General features: G+C 39.2%; 2 protein-coding genes across 7 annotated transcripts; both read left to right on the top strand.

Moving 5' to 3' along the window:
* The first annotated feature begins 3,543 nt into the window (after nt 1–3,543).
* Nucleotides 3,544–9,188, top strand: LOC103482346 (sialic acid-binding Ig-like lectin 12). Its single transcript, XM_008438458.3, has 11 exons — nt 3,544–3,641; nt 3,902–3,954; nt 4,231–4,423; nt 4,603–4,690; nt 4,845–5,366; nt 5,650–5,952; nt 6,029–6,283; nt 6,406–6,441; nt 6,834–6,918; nt 8,764–8,803; nt 8,950–9,188. Exons 4-11 carry the CDS (start codon nt 4,606–4,608, stop codon nt 8,983–8,985), a joined length of 1,362 nt encoding a protein of 453 aa, XP_008436680.1. The 5' UTR covers nt 3,544–3,641; nt 3,902–3,954; nt 4,231–4,423; nt 4,603–4,605; the 3' UTR covers nt 8,986–9,188.
* A 1,824-nt stretch (nt 9,189–11,012) lies between these two features.
* Nucleotides 11,013–18,809, top strand: LOC103482344 (sialic acid-binding Ig-like lectin 7). Of its 6 annotated transcripts, XM_008438455.3 has the most exons (12): nt 11,046–11,283; nt 11,381–11,440; nt 11,661–11,709; nt 13,084–13,175; nt 13,380–13,766; nt 14,078–14,380; nt 14,457–14,711; nt 14,834–14,869; nt 15,507–15,599; nt 17,441–17,525; nt 18,377–18,420; nt 18,575–18,809. In XM_008438455.3, the coding sequence occupies exons 1-11, from the start codon at nt 11,061–11,063 to the stop codon at nt 18,405–18,407; spliced, it is 1,614 nt and encodes a 537-aa protein (XP_008436677.1). In that variant the 5' UTR covers nt 11,046–11,060; the 3' UTR covers nt 18,408–18,420; nt 18,575–18,809. The 6 variants fall into 6 exon arrangements, with proteins under 6 accessions (XP_081458111.1, XP_008436677.1, XP_008436678.1 ...); XM_081601985.1 differs by lacking the exon at nt 13,380–13,766 and having other exon boundaries at nt 11,013–11,283; XM_008438456.3 differs by lacking the exon at nt 15,507–15,599.
* The last annotated feature ends 1,455 nt before the right edge of the window (nt 18,810–20,264 follow it).

Genomic DNA, 20,264 nt, shown 5'->3' with positions numbered 1-20,264 from the left:
TATGTGAAATAATAAATGTTTCAAGAAGATACGTCACATATTTTTTCTTTTATAGCTAAAACTTAGCAATTGTTTAATGTAAGGTCTTAGCTTTTCTATTCTATTTGTATTCTGTGCTTTAATAAACTCTCAATTTGGCATGAAAACATCGGCTTTTCCATGAATGTTGTACATTATTTTTACTAGACTGATCTCTTAGGGGTGACCTGTCCAGGGTGTACTCCGCCTCTCACTGCAAAACATTTGCTGGAGATGGGCCCCAGCACCCCTCCTGACCCCACTAGGGACAAGAGTGATGGATGGATGATTTCATAGGGCAGGGGTGTGAACTCATTTTCATTTTGGGTCATATCATAGTGTCCTTGACAACTCATATGGAGATTCCATCCTGCCAGAGAAAACCTTCACCTTAATGGGAGCAACAGAATTAATGGTGTCTAGAAAGTCTTTGAAGCAAAAGAGGAAAAAATGACTGACTGAAATGATATTAAACAATGTGACATTTATTCTGTGTAACTCAAATGAAAAACAAACTGTTGGAAGTAATAAGAAGTTGAAGTGACCCTGACTTAGTAATATTGCCCACAATGCCCTGCAAACATTTTATTGGAGGATAATTATTGTCCTCTTCCGGTGAATAGACCTTTAATTTCTCTCAGATTTATCTGATGGACTCACATCATCTGCAGATGATCAAGTAACATCTGCAGACACATGAATGAAAGGTAATGTCCCCACATACTCACCATACTCTGTTACCCATACTGTCCGTGGAAAATTGAGACTTCATAGTCGAGCTTACTGACTGAGTGCCTACAATTCTCTCACCACAAATTCCTTAATTTCCCACAATCCTAACAGATACTAGCAGGTTTGATGAGCTGTTGGGCGCCTAGTCCTGTTCCCTCTTCAACAGGAAAGTCTCCACACACCCGTCAGTCTCTGGGACAGAGAGCAGCTCGTCCTCGCAACAGACCCTTTTCACATGACGTCACACAACTTCCGTTCTGGCTCGAAACAGTGTATCTTTAGTTCCGGTGTGTGTAGTTAAGGCTGTTTCTGGACTCTAAAGCTGCTGCCACAAATATGATTTGAAGATACATCACTATTTGCAAACAATTTTTCTTCATCATCTAAACTAGACAAATTCCTCGCTGATTGACTACGAAGGTACGTGTTTTGGTTTTTTTCTAGCTGTTAGTTGATAAGCTGGGATAGCAATGGTAATTTGTTAGCTGGGTAGCATTACATAGCCTTTCTGATTTGGAAATAGAACGTATTTAGGCTCTAATCTTAATCAGATGTTTATAGTATAGACAGGGGTTGCTACCTGCGTGATCGTATTAAACCCTCCTCACTAACGCTAGTTTCACCTCCCGCTAAGTAGCGACATTACCTGTAGCCACAAGTCCAAAACCTGACAGTTATGCCACAAACCCGCTACTCCATCACGTCCTGAGAAGTTAAACTCTTGCTACGATCAAGACATGAGGAAGACGCGGTCTTAGATATACATATTAACGTTTCATTGGAGAAATGTGATGTGATCTATCTATCTATCTATCTATCTATCTATCTATCTATCTATCTATCTATCTATCTATCTATCTATCTATCTATCTATATTAGCTCATTAACTTCTCCAATGAATATTTATCAAATGATTAGAAGGTTAAGTTTCTTATACTTTGTTTTCCTGTGGTTGTAGACTTGGCAGTAGAAAATTGATAACATAGGAATAACAACTTCATTTCCCTTTTAACAGGTTACACTTGATTCTGCTGTGGTGCCTGTGGAAACAAAGTGCATGAAGTTTGTGCTCAGCTGGGAAAACCCTGTGGATCACATGGTGGGACTTCTGCTTCAAACTGCTCACTACAGTATATTATTGTCTCTGTCATCCACCAGTTCACTGCAGACTGGCCCCCTCCAAGGACCCTACATGGATGTCTTCTTAAGTTGTGAACCCTGAGTACATACTGTTGAAATAAAATTGATATGCCTTTTCTATACATTTTCTCCATCAATGACTTAAATTGTTAACTGTAGTAATTATGTTTGTGTAATGTAGTAACCATGTAAAGTGTTTCATGTAATTATTACATAGATGTTTTAAAGAAACAGCCACAAACCTTATGTCTTTGGTCCTTAATGGCAGCTTTAATTTTAGCATTTCCTCTCCTCCACATACTTTGTTGCCAGATGTGTAAAATTTACAAAAAGAAGCAATTTAAATGTAAAAGTTGCACATATGTAGATTACTCAAGAGAAACTATTTACAATAGTTTTTACAGAACTCTACACAACATCAATTCATTTATTAATAGAATAGATACACAAAGATTTTCTTTCTAACACAGCTACACAGGATGAGTGTTCATCCAAGAAGTGTGACTTGCAAGAGCAGGGAGGCTCTGTACTGGTTTCTCCTTTTAAATCAAGAGGCCCTTGATAGTTTGACTAGGCAGCAGATGTCCCACAGCTGATTGACTGAACCTGCCATGGACAGAGGAACCGGATCATCTCAGATATGGTAGGTTGTTAGGTCGGCTACTGTTGAGAAAGATGGACAACAAAAGGAGAAATTATGAATCACATCAGAATATGGAAATTATTTGGCAGATGGTGCTTAAATCAATATTTAAAATGCTTTTCTAAACAACAGTGTTGGAAGATGTCAGTGATTTTAGTGAAACTTTTTAACAACACAGCACTGAAAGGTACGTGTATGTTTCCTAACTGTGGCTAAAGCTGCTGCTAGCTGGTTTACTCTCCGATCGGAGGCTGGTTCCTTTAAATACAGTTGGATAATGGGGACTTGACAATGACTAATAACGGCTAACACTTAAATGCTGTTTTATTAAAGTTGATACAGAAAGTGAACCTCTAAAAGTTACAGCACTGACATTCAGCGGTGTATACATGTTCCCAAATGTGGCTAAAGCTGCTGCTAGCTGGTTTACTCTCCGATCGGAGGCTGTTTCTTATATACACAGTCAGAGAATGATGGCTTGGCAATGAGTAATGACGGTTATCTAACACTTAAATGCTGTTTTATTAAAGTTGATGAATAAAGTGAATCTCTAAACGTTACAGCACTGACAGAGCGGTGTATATTTTTCTTAACTGTGGCTAAAGCTGCTGCTGGCTGGTTTACTCTCCGATCGGAGGCTGGTTTCTTTAAATACAGTTGGAGAATGGTAAATTGACAATGACTGACGAAGGCTAACATGTAAATACTGTTTTATTACAGTTAATACAGAAAGTGAACCTTTTAACGTTACAGCACTAAAGCTGCTGCTGGCTGGTTTACTCTCCGATCGGAGGCTGTTTATTTTATACACAGTTAGAGAATGATGGCTTGACAATGAGTAACAATGGCTATCTAACACTTAAAGGCTGTTGTTATTAACCTTACCTTTTATTATATCCTTAAGATAATGAGTATCCGTGAATTTTTCAGTCAGGTTTCCCGAGGCAAAATCACACCGGAAGTAGAGATACACCGCTTCGAGTTATGGCGGCCATTGTCTGACGTCACTGTGAAAAGGGTCTATTCGCAATTATTCTTGACGCTAAGTGGTTACCATAGCAACCAGTAACTGACAGCTAATTCCCTTTTCTGTTGCCGTCTGAAACTGGTATGTATTAGGATCAGTTCTGTGTTTTTTTTACAAGTGTTATATTTTAGCATGTATTCAGACTAAATTAACTAAATACAGGGTTTCATGTGTAATTTTGCCATGTTTTGTTTTTGTTTTTAACAGTTAAAATAATTAATGTTATTTTTTGCTGTGTTTAATTTTACAACTGTTAACTGCCGTCAACTGTTCATTGGAAGCCATTGCTCTGTAGCGGGGACTGTTTATGGTTATATATTGGATTTTTATTTAATCTATAGGTTCAGAAGCTGCTGCTGATCTTGGCTACTAACTTCACCTTCTCTCTTGTTGGGTATGTTTTAATTTTTGATACAAAGTAATGTTTTATTTACTGATTGTGTGATCATCTTTGAATCTGAACTATATGAGCGATTTTTCCTGTACTAAAAACATGTAAATTCATTGCTATCTATGTTAAAAATAAGATTGGTTATGTGGATTAATATTGTGAATGTATGTCAGACATCACCATACGCTCACAGTCTTTTTCTGTTGCTGTCTGTAACTTTGGGGTAGAAGTCACTGAACTGATGTTAATCACCAACTTGATTTTGTTTTTCCTTGTTAGAAAAAATATGGTGAACCTGCTGGACCTTTAACGAACAAAGAAGAGTTGCTTCACCAAACCTAGAAAAAACCCAAGACCTTACAGAGAAATTACTTCCTGTTTTGAACAAAACAAACAGGAAGTGAAACTTTTTTAACCAGAGTAATTGTGGGATTTGTTTTACTGCTGATCAAGAGAAGACCATAGAGTCCCAGTAAGAATAATGATTATTCTACTCATTTTGTTAAATTATTGTGTAATGACAGAATTTGGATACTTTGGTTTGACCCTTTTCGTGCATTTTGTTTGGCAGATTTAGCTTGATATTTTAATTAATTATCCGCTTTTATTTAAACTGAAGTCTAAAATTTTCTTTCATCTTGTCTCTATGAGCCGATGGAGGCATTTAAGAGAGTGATGGCAACCCTGACTGAGAACGTGCTGACAGTCAGCATGCTACTGAGTGTCTTCTTTCTTCCAGGTGAGATGGTTATTCTCTCACTTTCATTAGACATGACTGGCAGTATTTGTCATCTCAAGAAATAAATTCTGATTTGCTTAAAGGCTCCACATACAAGTTTATCCTAAGCAATATTTTGCTTCACATTATATTAATATTTACTCTGGTTTTACAGGAGTTCAGACAAGATGTTCCCAGAACTTATCCCTCGGTATTACTGCACCAAAAACACTGGAAGGTCTGAGTAGATCCTGTTTGCTCATCCCATGCAGTTTTCTAGAGATACCAAGAGAAACGTCTGATGGGGGGAGACACAAATTTGAAGTTTTGCTTCAAAGTCACCCAGACTTTGGACAGGATTCACAGAATGTGAATTACAAAAGCAGTCACCCAGAAGACGACCGTGAAATGAACGTGACTGGAAACCTGGAAAAGTTTGACGACAGGAGAGAAATGATTGGAGTTTGGATAACAGACAAACACGGGGTTGAGTCCTTTCCGCAAAATGTGATTTACAACAGCAGTCGGTCACAAAACAGATACACAGTGAACGTTATTGGAAACCTGAGTGAGAAGAACTGCACCACCCTCTTTTCTAGCAGACAACCAATTCAAGCGACAAAATTCTACTTCAGGATGGAGAGTGGGTCGTTCAGAGCCACGGCTGTCTGTGATCCTGTTCAAATAACAGTTAGAGGTGAGAGATTTTTGTTTTTATTTATGTGTAAAGTTAATGTTGAACAGAGAAAAAAAATTTATGAGACATTTCCATTAACTGAGACTTTGTTGTAAACTTAAACATCAACACGATCTGAGTTAAAGACAGCAGTGTGAGCACAAAGGGGATGTTTTATCTAAATTTATTTTTTAATGAGTTCTCTTCTTTATCAATCTCTATTTTTTTATGCCCCACATGTTTAAAGAGGAGTCAGTCTGCTGTATCTCACTGTGTCGAATGTGTGTGTGATGTGAAAACACAGATTCTGCTTGGAGCCCCAGGATTGAAATCTCAGGTGTCATGAAGGAGAAAAACTCTGTCACCGTAACGTGCTCAGCTCTCACTCCCTGTCCAAATTCACCTCCTGAACTCACCTTGAACCTCCAACCAAACCCTCACAGACAGATGCAGAAGAACAAAGATGGAACGTTTACAACTACAATCCAGCAGAACATCACTCTGTCAGAGATCCACGATGGATACAACATCATCTGCTTCGCCAGATATCCTATGGATGGAGGAAAAAACACAACAAGAAGGACAAAAGTGACTCTCAGTGTTTCCTGTAAGTGATCCCGTCAGAACATCATGATTCATCTGGTTCTCATCAATAATCTTAAGGTTTGTCACCTTTTCCTCAGATGCTCCCAAAAACACCTCAGCATCCATCACTTTTACAGTAGGTAGATGGGTGGAGCTGAACTGCTCCAGCAGAGCCAAGCCTCCCGTCAGCGGCTTCACCTGGTTTGAGAACACCACAAATGGAGCAATGAAAGTAGGTGAAGGAGAAAATTATGCCCTCAATGCCACTGAGGAGGGAGCTTATTACTGTGTGGCCACGAATGATGTTGGTAGTCAAACATCTCCAGAGATTCGTCTGATTGATCCAGTAATAGGTAAATAGAGAAATACGGAAGGATGTTACTGTGGCTGAGTCACCAGGGGATCATTTGAAAGTTGTAGATGAAAACAGATTTAAGCAATGAGATTCATTCAGTTTTTGTTTTTCTTTATTCAGCGTATCAGCCAGATGATGACATCACTGAAAGAAAAGGTACTCATCTACTTCACTGGAAAATGTTCTATTCTCTCATTTTTTTTATTGTCACAAACTAGCTTATTTCCTCTATCCTTTTACAGGAAAAAATTTTTAAAAAATTAACAAATAAATTTTAGTCTTATCAGTTTAGGGTGGTTGGTGAAGTTTTGGTCAGCCTGCATTTGCTCCATACTTTTTTAGACTTATTCCATTTTTGAGGTTTAGATTCAAAAGGCATTAAAGTCATTAAAGGCTTAAGTGTTCCAGCCATACTAAACTTTGCTTTAAAAGTTTGTGGTTATCAAGTGGCAACATGTATGATGTTTTCTCAACAGACTGAACCAGAAATATATGAACTCTAATAATACCTTGCATAATCTTTAGTTTTTTCACTATTTATTTTCCAGGAGTTGACGTTCATCAAATTCAGACAACACTTTTTTCAGGAGCAGGGTTCTTTGTCCTTGTCTGCCTGCTCAAAATCATCATGTGGTGAGTATGAGAATTTGAGTAAATGTACAGAGAAGTGTAGTTGAGACTATTCACAGCACTTAACTCTTTCTACATGTTGTTGAATACTTTCTTATTCCTAATTGTATTAAATTAATTACTTTCCTAAAAACTCTGCACACAAATCCCTCAGTATGACAATGTGGGGAAAATTAATTGTGAAAATTACTTGAAATTCAACAAAAACAAAAAGATAAACCTCAAATATTCACATAATTAAAAGCAGAGCAAAATAAATTAAAAATAGCTCCACAGTTACAGGATCGAAATGTAACAATGTTACTAAAGTAAGAACATAATTACTTTTCAAGTGGAACCTCTATTGTAAGTCTTAATACGCCTGATTTATTTGTGACTAAAGAAAGAAAATATTCTACATTTCTTAATACTTCATCTAATTTTTTTCTAAATCAACAGCACAATTTCCAATTAAAACTTTTGAATAATTTCAGATTTGATACATTCACAGTTTGAGAATAATTATACCAAATGGATCAGTTGAAGTATTTGCTCCACATAGGTTTTAGTGAGCAGTGGGTCAAGCGAAGCTGAAATTTTGGCTCAATTTGGCCAAATGTACCCAAAAGTTTATTAAATAGTTTTTCATCTCAAAAGAGAATCTGGTGTAAAACTGTCATTTCTACTGTATGACTATTTCTGCATGTCACATAGCCTGTTGTCATGACATTTATTCTGTGTATCATCAAAATATACAATTGTTCACACAATGGAATCACAACAACGAATAGAAAATGAGCTCAATTGTATCCTTTTGGCTCCATTTAGGAAAAAGACATAAAATAAAGACAGTTGTCAACAAATGTGCAAAATACCATTTATCAATTAAAAAAATTTGCAATTATCAATCCAGGAATATATCTGCTGAAAACTAATCTTGATTCTGTTTATCAAAATGGCATGAGAGAAAACACTCTGAATTATAACATAATTAGGAACACAATACTAACGCTGTACAGATGCATTATGCTTATTTTGTTTCCACAATGGTAAATCGATTAGACTTCTTACTTGGAAGAAGAGAAAATAAAGGCTCTGCTGAAGTTATAAGAGGCTTGGTCCTGTCTGAGCTGGACGGTCAAGTCTCCTGCAGGTTCTAAGAATATATAAACTATTGCACAGTTTTCTGATTATAAGATATTTTTTCCAACTGCAACTACTTCAAAAATAACAAACCATCATATAAAAGCAATCTTGCATTGTTGTATCAGTAAAGTCAGGTCATGGTCACAGTAGCCTAAGTTTTCCTTTCCCCAACCTATTGGGCCAACTCTGTGCAGGGGAATCCCAAGCCATTCGCCGGCCAGACAAAGCTTCCCAAACAGTGAATGTCGACTCTGTTCCATTAAATCTATTGTTGTTCGACACAAAAACCAAAACCTGAAAGAAAAGTTTGGAACAACTCATCCACTGTATCAAAAGCTGTGTGTATAGCACAGTGTTACACACAGAAACAAAGTCACCTGAAATAGTTTTACAATGATTGGAAAGGTGGTGGCCTCCACTGTCCACTGACACCAGTTGGGAGAGGGCCGGACAACCAGTGGTATATTTTCAGTAGCAAATTTTTGGTAGACTCTGCAATGCCTGATGGACTTTATATGTCCTCACATGTGATTTAGATTGACAATGGTGTATGCTGTTGCTCACTTTTCTGACTATAAGATATTTTTTCCATCAGCAACTACTACAAAAATAGCTCCAAAACCATCTGCATCCTACAGACTCACTCACTACTAATTCCAGAACTTGTTCCTGTCTTGTATCATGAAATACATGAATGATTCTGACTTTTATTATTTCTTCCAGGTTTTATAGGATCAAACGTAAAACTCCACAACGGGCCAATGTAAGTGCAGTAATAGACTGGTCTCACTATAGAGAACGAACAAATGATTTATCAATAAGCTCCTTAAATGAGTCAAAATCACCTCTTGGTATCCATGACAGGTTTTTTGTTTTTATATTTCTGTTTTCCCTTCTGACTTCCCACAGACTCCAGTGACTGACCAACTGGGCCTTGAATTGTGAGCCAGTACCACTGAGGGAGCTGTTTAACATGAGGATCTAAACTTCTTGATAAAACAGCTTCCTCCTTGCGTAGCAACAGGCAGCAACAGGAGATGACTTACACACAGATCTCCAGATCTCTAAGAAAAAGCAGCTCAGCAGAGTCTGACTGCCCAGAGGTCATCAACACACAAGGGAATAAACAGTGACCTCTTTCTGTAGAATGTCTGTTTCTTATTAGAAAACATGTTTTTATTGGGATTTTACAGCAAATTGTTAAGCAATGATCACAACCAAATTATTGGTCTGTTTTTGTAATAGTGGTTGTATCCGATCCAATTAATCCGTTTGAAATTTATGCCCAAAATTATTTAGGGTTGCTGGAAATAACCATGCAATTTTTTAAAGTGTTTATACAATCTTGAAAAGAAATCGATAGTCATGTTCAAGAAATTTGAATATTTAAAAAGTGCTTTTATTTAAATCAACATTTGTGAAGTGAAACACATTTATATTGATTCTTTACAGACTGTTTAAGACGTTACTACTTTTAATTCTTATAGTTTTGTTGACAGATTATTAAAACACATTTACAGCCTTCCCAGGCCCATTTAAATAGGGCTGAATAACACGACAACCACAATAAAAGGACAGTCCTTGTAAATGGGAAAAAATGATTTATTTTTCTTTGCAAAAATCCCAAAAGGTTGCACAACTTGTTCTGACAGTTAGCTTGTGCCAAAGAAAATAATAAAACAAAACAGGGCCTAACTATCATCCATCCATCCATCCATCCATCCATCCATCCATCCATCCATCCATCCATCCATCCATCCATCCATCCATCCATCCATCCATCCATCCATCCATCCATCCATCCATCCATCCATCCATCCATCCATCCATCCATCCATTTTCTTGCACACTTGTCCCTTAGTGGGGTCGGGAGGGTTGCTGGTGCCCATCTCCAGCTAACGTTTTGGGCGAGAGGCGGGGTTCACCCTGGACAGGTTGCCAGTCTGTCGCAGGGTAACTATCATCTAGTGAAAAATAAAGGAAAAGAAACCTCTGGTAATCTGATCTAACAAAAAGGCTCACCAAAACATTACTTGGATGCCAATTTCTGATGACACCCTGGGCAACTGCCCATATCAAATCCACTGTATGAACGTTTTCAAAAAAAGCTTCAGAAAATGTCGCTTTTTTTTTGTTTCAAACCAAACATGTTTGAAGATTCTCAAATTTCCAGGATTTGATATTCATAATGTTTTAAACGTTCATTCAGAAATATCCCTCTCCATTCGTTTTCTTGTGAGATGAGGCAACAGTCGCATGTCCAGCCAAGCGGCGACTGGTGTAATTTGTGCATGTGAAATATTGAGCTTATACACATACATGTGGGCTAGCAACAGAACACAAAGTTGAAAAATGTTCAACTTGTGTTGCTGTATGCAGTCATGGAAAACTTTCACCTTTCACTGTCTCATATGTTGAGCCCATAACATCCTTTTGCAATCTAGAACCTCTGCAGGAGAGATTATTTTAAATCTAAATAGGTTGTTTGATTAATCTGTGTTATGTAATATTAAGACATTAATTTAAAAAAATGGTCACACTTTATTTGAAGGGGTGGTGTGCGTAAGACTGACATGACACCATCATAAACATGACATAACCCCTGTCATGAGCATAAAGGAGTCTTTATGAATGTTCATGACAGTTGTCATGAAGTGTCATTCGGTAAATAATTACACTTTTAATGCAAATTTGCTCTAAAAGTTGCATTAAAAGTCCATCAAAAGTGCCAGCTTTGCATGATTTTGTAAATAATGACAATTTAATGCAAAGTTGGCACTTTTATTGGACTTTCAGTGCAACTTTTAGAGCAACAAATGACACTTCATGTTTTCGCATCCACCTGGATAATATGTAGTTGCGACCCTGCTGAGTCTGAACCTCCAGGTCAAATTCATCCGACCTGAACGCCATTGATACTCGACAGACGTCACTACAACAACCTCCACGGTTGTTTTTATTCCCGCTGCGTCCTGATACGCGCAAACGAGAAGAAGAAAATATAACCATGGCGGACTATAATGGGGATTAAGCTGCTAGACAACAGCTTCGAAATTGTCAGATACGCCCCACGGTTACCATCCACGTTTATTTCCGAAAACAATCAGTACTTGTTCATTTTTATGGAGGTTGACAAAACACTGAGCACGCTCTCTACGTGTGAGGTTATTGCGCCCTCTGGTGCGCATGCGGGACATTTCAGGTCGTTGCAGTTCACACTGGAGATCATATACGAGTCGCAAGGTTCGGAAATGCGAATGAACACGCCAAGAAAATCCGACTTGTCAAAAAATTGGAATTGGGTCACTTCAGTGTGAATGTAATATATGCTACTCGACAGGTGGTGGTTACCAGAGCAACCAAAAGCTGTCAGCTCGTCCCCTTGTTGTCTGTAACTGCGGTATCGGCTCTATGTTTTCTTTACAAGTATTATAATTTAGACAAGTTTAATTCCATATTGTGATTCATGTGTAATTTTGCTATGTCTTATATATGCTCTAGCTGTTATAATGTTATTTTTGCTGTGCTTAATGTTAACTCGTGTCAACTGTTCACTGGGAAGCATTGTTCTAGACGGGACTGCTTATGGTTATTTATTGATTTTTTTATTTATTCTTTAGGGACAGACGCTGCTGGACTGATCCGCCAACTTCATCTTTTTCCTGTTAAGTAGGTTATAAATTTTGATACGAAATGATGTTTCATTTACTAATTGTGTGACAGTCTTTAATATTACATACCGGCCACTTTATTGGGTACAGCTGTCCAATTGCTCATTAATGTGATGTAGAATCAGCGAATTACATGGCAGCAACTCAATGCATTTCGGCATGTACACATGGCCAAGACAATCTGCTGCAGTTCAAACCGAGCATCAGAATGGGGAATAAAGGTGATTTGAGTGACTTTGAACTTGGCATGGTTGTTGGTACCGGACGAGTTGGTCTGAGTATTTCAGAAACTGCTGATCTACCGAGATTTTCATGTACAACCATCTCTAGAGTTTACAGAGAATGGTCCGCAAAAGAAAAAATATCCAGTGAGCGACATTTCAGTGGGCGCAAATGTCTTGTTGATGCCAGAGGTCAAAGGAGAATGGCCAGATTGGTTCAAGATCAAATAACCTCGTGCATATTGCAACCGAGGTACGCAGAAGAACATCTCTGAATGCACAACACTTAAAACTTTGAGGCGAATGGGCTACAGCAGCAGAAAACCACACTTCAGTCAGCTAACAGCAGGAAACTGAAGCTATAATTTGCACAGGCTCACCAAAATTGGACAATAGAAGATTGAAAAATGTTGCATGGTCTGATGAGTCTCAATTTCTGCTGCGACATTCAGATGGTCGGGTCAGAATTGGGCATCAACAACATGAAAGCACGGATCCCTCCTGCCTTGTATCAACAGTTCAGGCTGCTGGTGTTGGTACAATGATGTGAGGGATATTTTCCTGGCACACTTTGAGCCCGTTAGTGTCAATTGAGCATCGTATCGACGCCACAGTCTACCTGAGTATTGTTGCTGACCGTGTCCGTCCCTTTATGACCACAGTGTACCCATCCTCTGATGGCTACTTCCAGCAGGATAACGCGCCATGTAATAAAACGGCAATCATCTCAGACTAGTTTCATGAACGCGACAATGAGTTCACTGAACTTGAAATCCACCCTCACCAAATCTCAGTCCGATAGAGCAACTTTGGGATGTGGTGGAATGGGAGATTCACATCATGGATGTGCAGCCGACAAATCTGCAGCAACTGCTTGATGCTACCATGTCAATGTATTTCCAGTACCTTGTTGAATCTATGCCACAATAAGATTAGTTATGTGGATTACTGAGATAAATTTGTCAAATAGCAATAAATGATTACAGATACCATAGACTCATAGTAACATTAATTGTCATTCTACTTTTATTACCTTATAGTATAATAGTGCCAGAAATTTGATGTTTTGGTTTTACCCTTTTTATGCATTTTCTTTGGAAGATTTCAATGTAACGATTCTATCACATAACTTGAAATTCATCTTGTCTCAGTGAGCTGATGGAAGGATATAAGAGAGTGATGGCAGCCCTGTCTGAGAACCTGCTTACAGTCAGCATGTTACTGTGTGTCTTTTTTCTTCCAGGTGAGCTGTTGGTTCTCTTACTTTCATTTGGAGACATTAATGGAAGCATTTATTTTCTAGTCCCAAGAAATAGATAGTGTTTTGTTTAAATGCTCCACATGTAACAGGCTGCAGTTTACGGGTCACAAAACTTCTCTTCATGAACATTTTGCTTCACAAAACTGGTCATGACACATTGTGTCTATCTTCACTCTACTTTTACAGGAGTTCAGACTGCATGTCATTCGACACACAAGGGAATCAACATTTCTGCTCCAAGGCATCTTGCCTCTCTGAGTGGATCCTGTCTGCTAATTCCATGTAGCTTTACTGACAACAAGACAATGAAGTTTGACGGCAGAAGAAAAACATTTGGAATCTGGATAAAAACTTCAACCTTGATTGGCGCTTATCCACAGAATACAGTTTACAACAGCAGTTGGTCAAAAAGCAAATATGGAATCAACATAATTGGAAGTCTGAGTGAGAAAAACTGCACAACTGTGTTTTCTCATATGATTCAAAGCAATACAGGTAGATACTTCTTCCAAGTTGAAAGTGGGCTGTTTAGATCAATTGCTACCTGTGATCCGGTTCAAATAACAGTTAACGGTGAGCGCATTTTGTTTTTATGTATGTGATATTATCAAGAGAAAATTAATTATGATGACAAACTCCATAAACTGAGTCTTCACTGTAAAGCTAAACATCTGCTGTGTAGGCTCATCAACAGAATCAGAGTCCAGAGTTAAAAAAAAGCAGCTTGTCAACACAAAGTGGATGTTTTATCTAATTTTATTTTTCAATGTGATCTTTTCTTTACATTTATCATCTGCCATCTTGTTATGCTCAACGTGTCTTTAAAGAGGAGTCAGTCTGCTGTATCTCACTGTGTCAAATGTGTGTGTGATGTGAAAACACAGATTCTGCTTGGAGCCCCAGGATTGAAATCTCAGGTGTCATGAAGGAGAAAAACTCTGTCACCGTAACGTGCTCAGCTCTCACTCCCTGTCCATATTCACCTCCTGAACTCACCTTGAACCTCCAACCAAACCCTCACAGACAGATGGAGAGGAACACAGATGGAACGTTTACAACTACAATCCAGCAGAACATCACTCTGTCAGAGATCCACGATGGTCACAACATCATCTGCTTCGCCAGATATCCCGTGGCTGGAGGAAAACACAAGACAGCAAATGCAGAAGTGACTCTCAGTGTTTTCTGTAAGTGATCCCGTTAGAACATCATGGTTCAGCTGGTTCTCATCAATAATCTGAAGGTGTGTTGTATTTTCCTCAGCTGCTCCCAAAAACACCTCAGCATGGATCACTTTAGCAAAAGGTAAATGGGTGGAGCTGCGTTGCTCCAGCAGAGCCAATCCTCCCGTCAGCATCTTCACCTGGTTCGAGAACACCACAAATGGAGCAGTGAAATCAGGTGAAGGAGAAAATTATGGAGTCCAGGTCACTGAGGAAAAAACCTACTACTGTGTGGCCACGAATGATGTTGGTAGTCAAACATCACCAGAGATTCATCTGACTCTTCCAACAATAGGTAAATGGGGAAATATGGAAGCATGTTACTGTGACTGAGTCACCCAGGGATCATTTGAAAGTTGCATATGGAAACATATTTAAGCAATCACATTTATTCAGATTTATTTTTTCTCCATTCAGAGATTGAACTGTCTAATGAAGTTCTTGGAAGACAAGGTACTCATCTATTTCTCTAAAGAATTTTCAATGCACTCATTTTTCTTTTTGATTGTTGCAAACTGTCTCATTTTCTTTATCTGAGTCAGCAAAACATTAACAAAGCAAACATGATGCCTGTCAGTTTAGGAGGAAAATCAAGTTTTGCTGAGCCTACAGTACATCCATTCTTTTCTGATGCTATTACATTTGTGGATTTTAGATTCAAGTACTCAAGAATTTTTATTGTCATATCATTTCATAAATAAAACGTAAGATGTATCGGAATTAAGTGCAGACTGAATTCAGCAGTTTGACGGCTGCAGGGAAGAAACTGTTTCTGAGCCTGGTGGTCTTGCTCTGGATGCTCTTCAGCCTCCTGCCTGAAGGAAGGAGCTTGAACAGACTGTGTGCAGGATGGGTGGAGTCCTTCATGATGAGGAGCGCCCTCCTCCGCATTATTATGTGCAGAGGGCCAAGATGGAGGGAAGCTGCTCACCACAATACTCTGTGCAGCCTTAGCCACCCTCTGCAGAGTCGTCCTCTTAGCAGTAGTGCAGTTGCCGTGCCACATGATTATGGTGGTGTAGAGAATTCTCTCCATCACACAGCAATAGAAGCTCCTCAGAACTGAGTTCCTATGTCCACCTCTCCGCAGCTTCCAGAGGAAGTAGAGATGCTGATGGGCCTTCCTGGCCAGACAGGAGGTGTTGGCACTCTAGGCGAGGTCTGTGGATATTTGCACACCCAGGTACCTGCGGCTGGAGACCACCTCCACACCAGCTCCTCCAATGTACAGAAGCTGAGGAGGATCCTTGTCCTTTCTGTAATCCATCACCATCTTCACCACTGTTCATGATGCATCCCACTACTGATGTGTCGTTGGCACACTGCATTATATGAAAGCTGGGTGCCTTGGCAAGCGTTCTTAAGTCAGCAGAGTGAAGAGGAGGGGGCTCAGTGCACTGCCTGCGGTGAGCCAGTGCTGAGGGTGATGGAGGAGGAGACAGTGTTATAGATCCTAATAGTCTAAGGTCTGTTGGTCAGGAAGTCCAGAATCCAGTTCCCCAGAGTGGGACTCAGTCCAAGAGAGGAGAGCTTCTGCCAAGGGTCTGTGTAATGATGGTGTTGCAGGCCGAGGAGAAATCCAAGAGCAGACAGATATAAGAGTTTATGCCCCCCAGGTGAGTGAGGGCTGTGTTGACCACTGATGAGATGACATCAGCAATGGAGCAGTGGAGGTCCACAGTGACGTTAATGGAGTCCTTGATGTGGGCTATGACTGCCCTCTCAAAGCCCTTCATGACGACTGATGTTAAGGCTATAAGTTGGTAGTCATTCAGGCTCATCACTGTGGAGCACTTGGGAACAGGGACAATACTGGCAGTCTTTAAGCAGGTGGGTACAGATACCAGTAACAGTGAGTTGTTGAAGATGTCCGCCAACACCTCGGACAGCTGATGTGCGCAGTCCCTTAGCACTCGCCCTGGGATGTTGTTGGGACCTGCAGCCTTTCAGGGGTTGATTTCCTGGAGGGGCTTCCTCACGTCTGCTGTGGTCAGCAGACGTGAGGAGGTGGTGATATTAGTCTGGTGCTGAGGGGGGTGTCAGGATCCTCAAAGCGGACATTGAATGTTTTGAGTGCATCTGGCAGTGAGGGGTCCCTTGGGGATTGTGTATCCCTGATGTTGTAGACGTGATACACTTGATGCTTTCTATATGCACCAGGGGTAGTTGGTGATGATGTGACCTTGAATTTTGTGGCCAAATATGTCTTTGACCCTCAAAATGCCTGAAGTCAGTTATTTCCTTGCCTCTCTGAGAGCTGATGCCTCACCTGTCCTGAAAGCAACATTCCTGGCTTTCAGCAGATCTCTGCATTCAGCCAGGGTAACAGGGTAACAGGTTGCTTTCTTGGTGGTGGTGACATCATCAGCACACTTAGATTTGAAGCCCAAAACAGTGGAGGTGTATTCCTCCAGGTCCACCTCTCCCTCATAAGTACCTCCCTCTTTTAAAACCTGCCAATGTGTGCACTGAAAATGGTCCTGGATCACAGAGACTGCATCCCTAGGCACAGTGACTGTCTTCTTCCGAGGCCAAGATGGGGGTGCAGAAGAGCTTTGTACGCACTGTGAATGTTGGTATACACACAGTCCAAAGTGTTGTCTCCGTGTAGGAAAGGTGACATATTGATAAAAACTGGGCAGTGTTTGCTGGTTTCACATGATTAAAGCCCCCTGCAACCAACGGTGAGCTAATGGTGTCATACAGCTCCTTCAATGGTTTGTTGCCGTTAGCAACCTGCAGAATGTAAACAATGGGGATGACCAACATCGCTGTAAACTCCAGAGGCAGAGAGTACGGTAGACATTTCACTGTCATGAGTTCTATCACCTCAGAGCAGCAGCCTTTTACCAGTCCACAGTTCGTACACCAACCTTCATTCACTTACATACAGAGAACTCCTCTCCGGTTTCCGTTGGTCTCGGTCCACTCAGAGTAACTGAACGTCGATCTGGAAGGCTGAGTTTGGCATGTTGCTGTTATATCTTGCATGTATTCAGTTTTTTCCATTTCTTATTTCCCCAGGAATTGATAGTTCTAAAGTTCAAATTCCAATTCTGACTGGATTAGGGGTTATGATGCTTGTCTGCCTGCTCGCAATCATCATTTGGTGAGTATGATAATTTGAGTATGTGTATTTAGAAGTGTAGTTGAGTCTATTCCAGGCACTTAACTGTTCCTTCATTTGGTTCAATACGTTCTTAGTCCTAAATGTACTAAATAATTTCTTTTCTAAAAATTCTACACAGAAATCCCCCATTATAATGATGTGGGGTGAAAAAAAATATTGTGCAAATTCTGAAAAATTCAATAAAAAGAAAACCCAAAGTATGCACATAAGTAAATGTAGAGCAAAATAAATCAAGAATAGCTCCATGGTTATAGGGTTTAAATATAACAATGTTGGTACTTGTGTAAAAGTAAAACCTTAAATACTTTTCAAGTGGACCTTCTATTGTAACTATCTGAAAATAAAGAAAAAAAAAAAAAAAAAAAAAAATATATATATATATATATATATATATATATATATATATATATATATATATATATATATATACACTGTATATTACCTCATCTATTTTTTTTCTAAATCAACAGTGCAAATTCCAATTAAAACCTTGACATGACATTTTACCCTGTATATCATTAAAATATATCATTGTCCATAATGGTACTTTGATTAGACTTCTTAACAGGAATAATAGAAAATAAAGGTAAAAGTGCTAGGAGGCGTGGTCCTGTCTGCTCAGACTTCCTCCAGGCTGCAAATATGTAAATGGTGTATGCTATTGCTCACTTTTCTGACTATAAGATATTTTTTCCAACTGCAGCTACTTTAAAAATAGCTCCAAAAAGGTCTGCATCCTACAGACTCACTCACTACTAATTTCAGAACTGGTTCTACTCTCATATCATGAAACACAACAATAATTCCGAGTGCTCTGTAATGTCTTCCAGGTTTCACAAGAAGAGATCTGGAACTCCATAACAGCTTGGTGGAGGTGTAGTACTACACTGTTCTCATGATAGAAAAACTCCCCAGACAAATGATGTATCAATATGCTCTTTAAATTAGTCAAAATCACCTGTTGTCACCTGTCATGACTGTTTTATCTGATTTTTAATGTTTCTGTTTTCCCTTCTAACTTCCTATAGATTTCATTTACTGACTAACTGGGCATTGAATTGTGAGCCAGTAAAACTGAGGGAGCTGTTTAACATGAGGATCTAAACTTCTTGATAAAACATCTTCCTCCATGCATAGCAGCAGGCAGCGACAGGAGACAACGTACACACAGATCTCCAAGACAAAAAGCAGCTCAGCAGTCTGACTGCCCAGAGGTCATCAACACACAAGGGAATAAACACTGACCTATTTTGGATAAAGACACTTTCTGTCTGTAAGATGTGTGAAAACCTGGTCTCATTAGGGTCTTACTGCTAATTGTTAAATGATTGGAAGCTTCATTTTTCTCACAATCAAAACATTGGCCTTTGTAATAATGATGGCTACATTTAGTATATGGAGGATGTTTTCTGCCATAATCCAAAGACACACACTTTCAGTTTGAGAGCAGTATTTCATGTCCTTTGTTCTCAAAACTTTTTAAATTCTTGCTTACATTTTAATTTTGAAAGCAGGACTTCCTGTCTTTCTTCTCAGAACTTGCAATGATTCCACTCAAAACTTCTCCTCGCGCTCACACTTTGCTTACAAAACTCTCCGCTTGGTGGAATTTTTGTGCTATAATCCAAGAGCACACATTTTCAGTCTGAAAACAGGCAACAGCAAGCTGAACCTCAGCTTGGATTGCGTGACCTCTCCCTAACTGTGCTGGCTGCCGTTCGATGGAAACATGTTCCTCCTGTCTGTACGTCGCTAACAACATTTTTAAAAGACATTTAATATATGAACTGATTTTCCATAATTTAGCTTATGTATGTAATGTACGGTGTTTTTGGTCACCAACTCTGTGTGTAACGTTTTTCGTGTGCTGAGGAACGATCACAAATGGCAGAGAACATATTCGAGGTGAGGCAGGCAGTTTTCTTGCCTCATGGCAGGGGGCGCTCATGACCCCAGACATTGGTCTTGTGATTCCACGTCGCTGTCACTAGTAGATAAGTGAAGTACAGCAGTATATTGTTTTCTCTTTTCTTCCGACGTCAACGTGGAAGACGTTGACCACGCCTGTGCTACCCAAGCTTCTGTGTAGTCCTCCAGCATAACTTCAACATGAACCTGTGCCTACAGAGTGTCTCTGTGATATAGAAAAAACCCTGTTTTGTTCCAGTGCCAAAAATGCAGCATCCCTGTGACTCCAAGGATTACAGGCCTGTAGCACTGACCTCCCACATCATGAAGTCCCTGGAGAGACTCGTCCCGGCGCAGCTCCAACCCCTGGTACAATCACACTTTGGAGCTCTTGCAGTTTGTCTATCAACCCAAATTTGGAGTTGAGGACGCCGTCATCTTCCTGCTCAACCGTGTCACTGCAAAAAGTCCCCTTTCAAAAACAAGAAAAAAAAGTACAAAAATAGGGTATAATTTTCTTAAAATAAGAAAAATTATCTGCCAACAGAACAAGAAAATTTATCTTGTCAAGATTTTCTAAAACAAGAAAAAATATCTTACCAAGATAAACCTACAATATCTTAAAATTAGTGTATTTTTACTTAAAACAAGCCAATTTTACTTATACGAGTAAGATATATTATCTTATTTTAAGAAAAATTATCTCAAGTAAAGAAAATGTTACTTGACACTGAATTTCTTAAAATAGCGTAAAATTTTCTTATTTTAAGAAAAATGTTCTATGTATTAAGAAAATAAATCTCATATATT

The sequence above is a fragment of the Poecilia reticulata genome, chromosome 20 (genome assembly GCF_904066995.2).
Source record: "Poecilia reticulata chromosome 20, P_reticulata-male-v2, whole genome shotgun sequence".
NCBI lineage: Eukaryota > Metazoa > Chordata > Actinopteri > Cyprinodontiformes > Poeciliidae > Poecilia > Poecilia reticulata.
This window is presented reverse-complemented; position numbering and strand designations above follow the sequence as displayed.

Coding starts and splice junctions, on each gene's coding strand:
- LOC103482346 (XM_008438458.3), top strand. CDS start 4,606: ATGGAGGCATTTAAGAGAGTGATGGCAACCCTGACTGAGAACGTGCTG. Junction 6,442..6,833: donor TGACATCACTGAAAGAAAAG/GTACTCATCTAC, acceptor TTTATTTTCCAG/GAGTTGACGTTCATCAAATT. Junction 6,919..8,763: donor CTGCTCAAAATCATCATGTG/GTGAGTATGAGA, acceptor TATTTCTTCCAG/GTTTTATAGGATCAAACGTA.
- LOC103482344 (XM_008438455.3), top strand. CDS start 11,061: ATGGGGATTAAGCTGCTAGACAACAGCTTCGAAATTGTCAGATACGCC. Junction 11,284..11,380: donor GATCATATACGAGTCGCAAG/GTTCGGAAATGC, acceptor GCTACTCGACAG/GTGGTGGTTACCAGAGCAAC. Junction 13,767..14,077: donor GGTTCAAATAACAGTTAACG/GTGAGCGCATTT, acceptor GTGAAAACACAG/ATTCTGCTTGGAGCCCCAGG.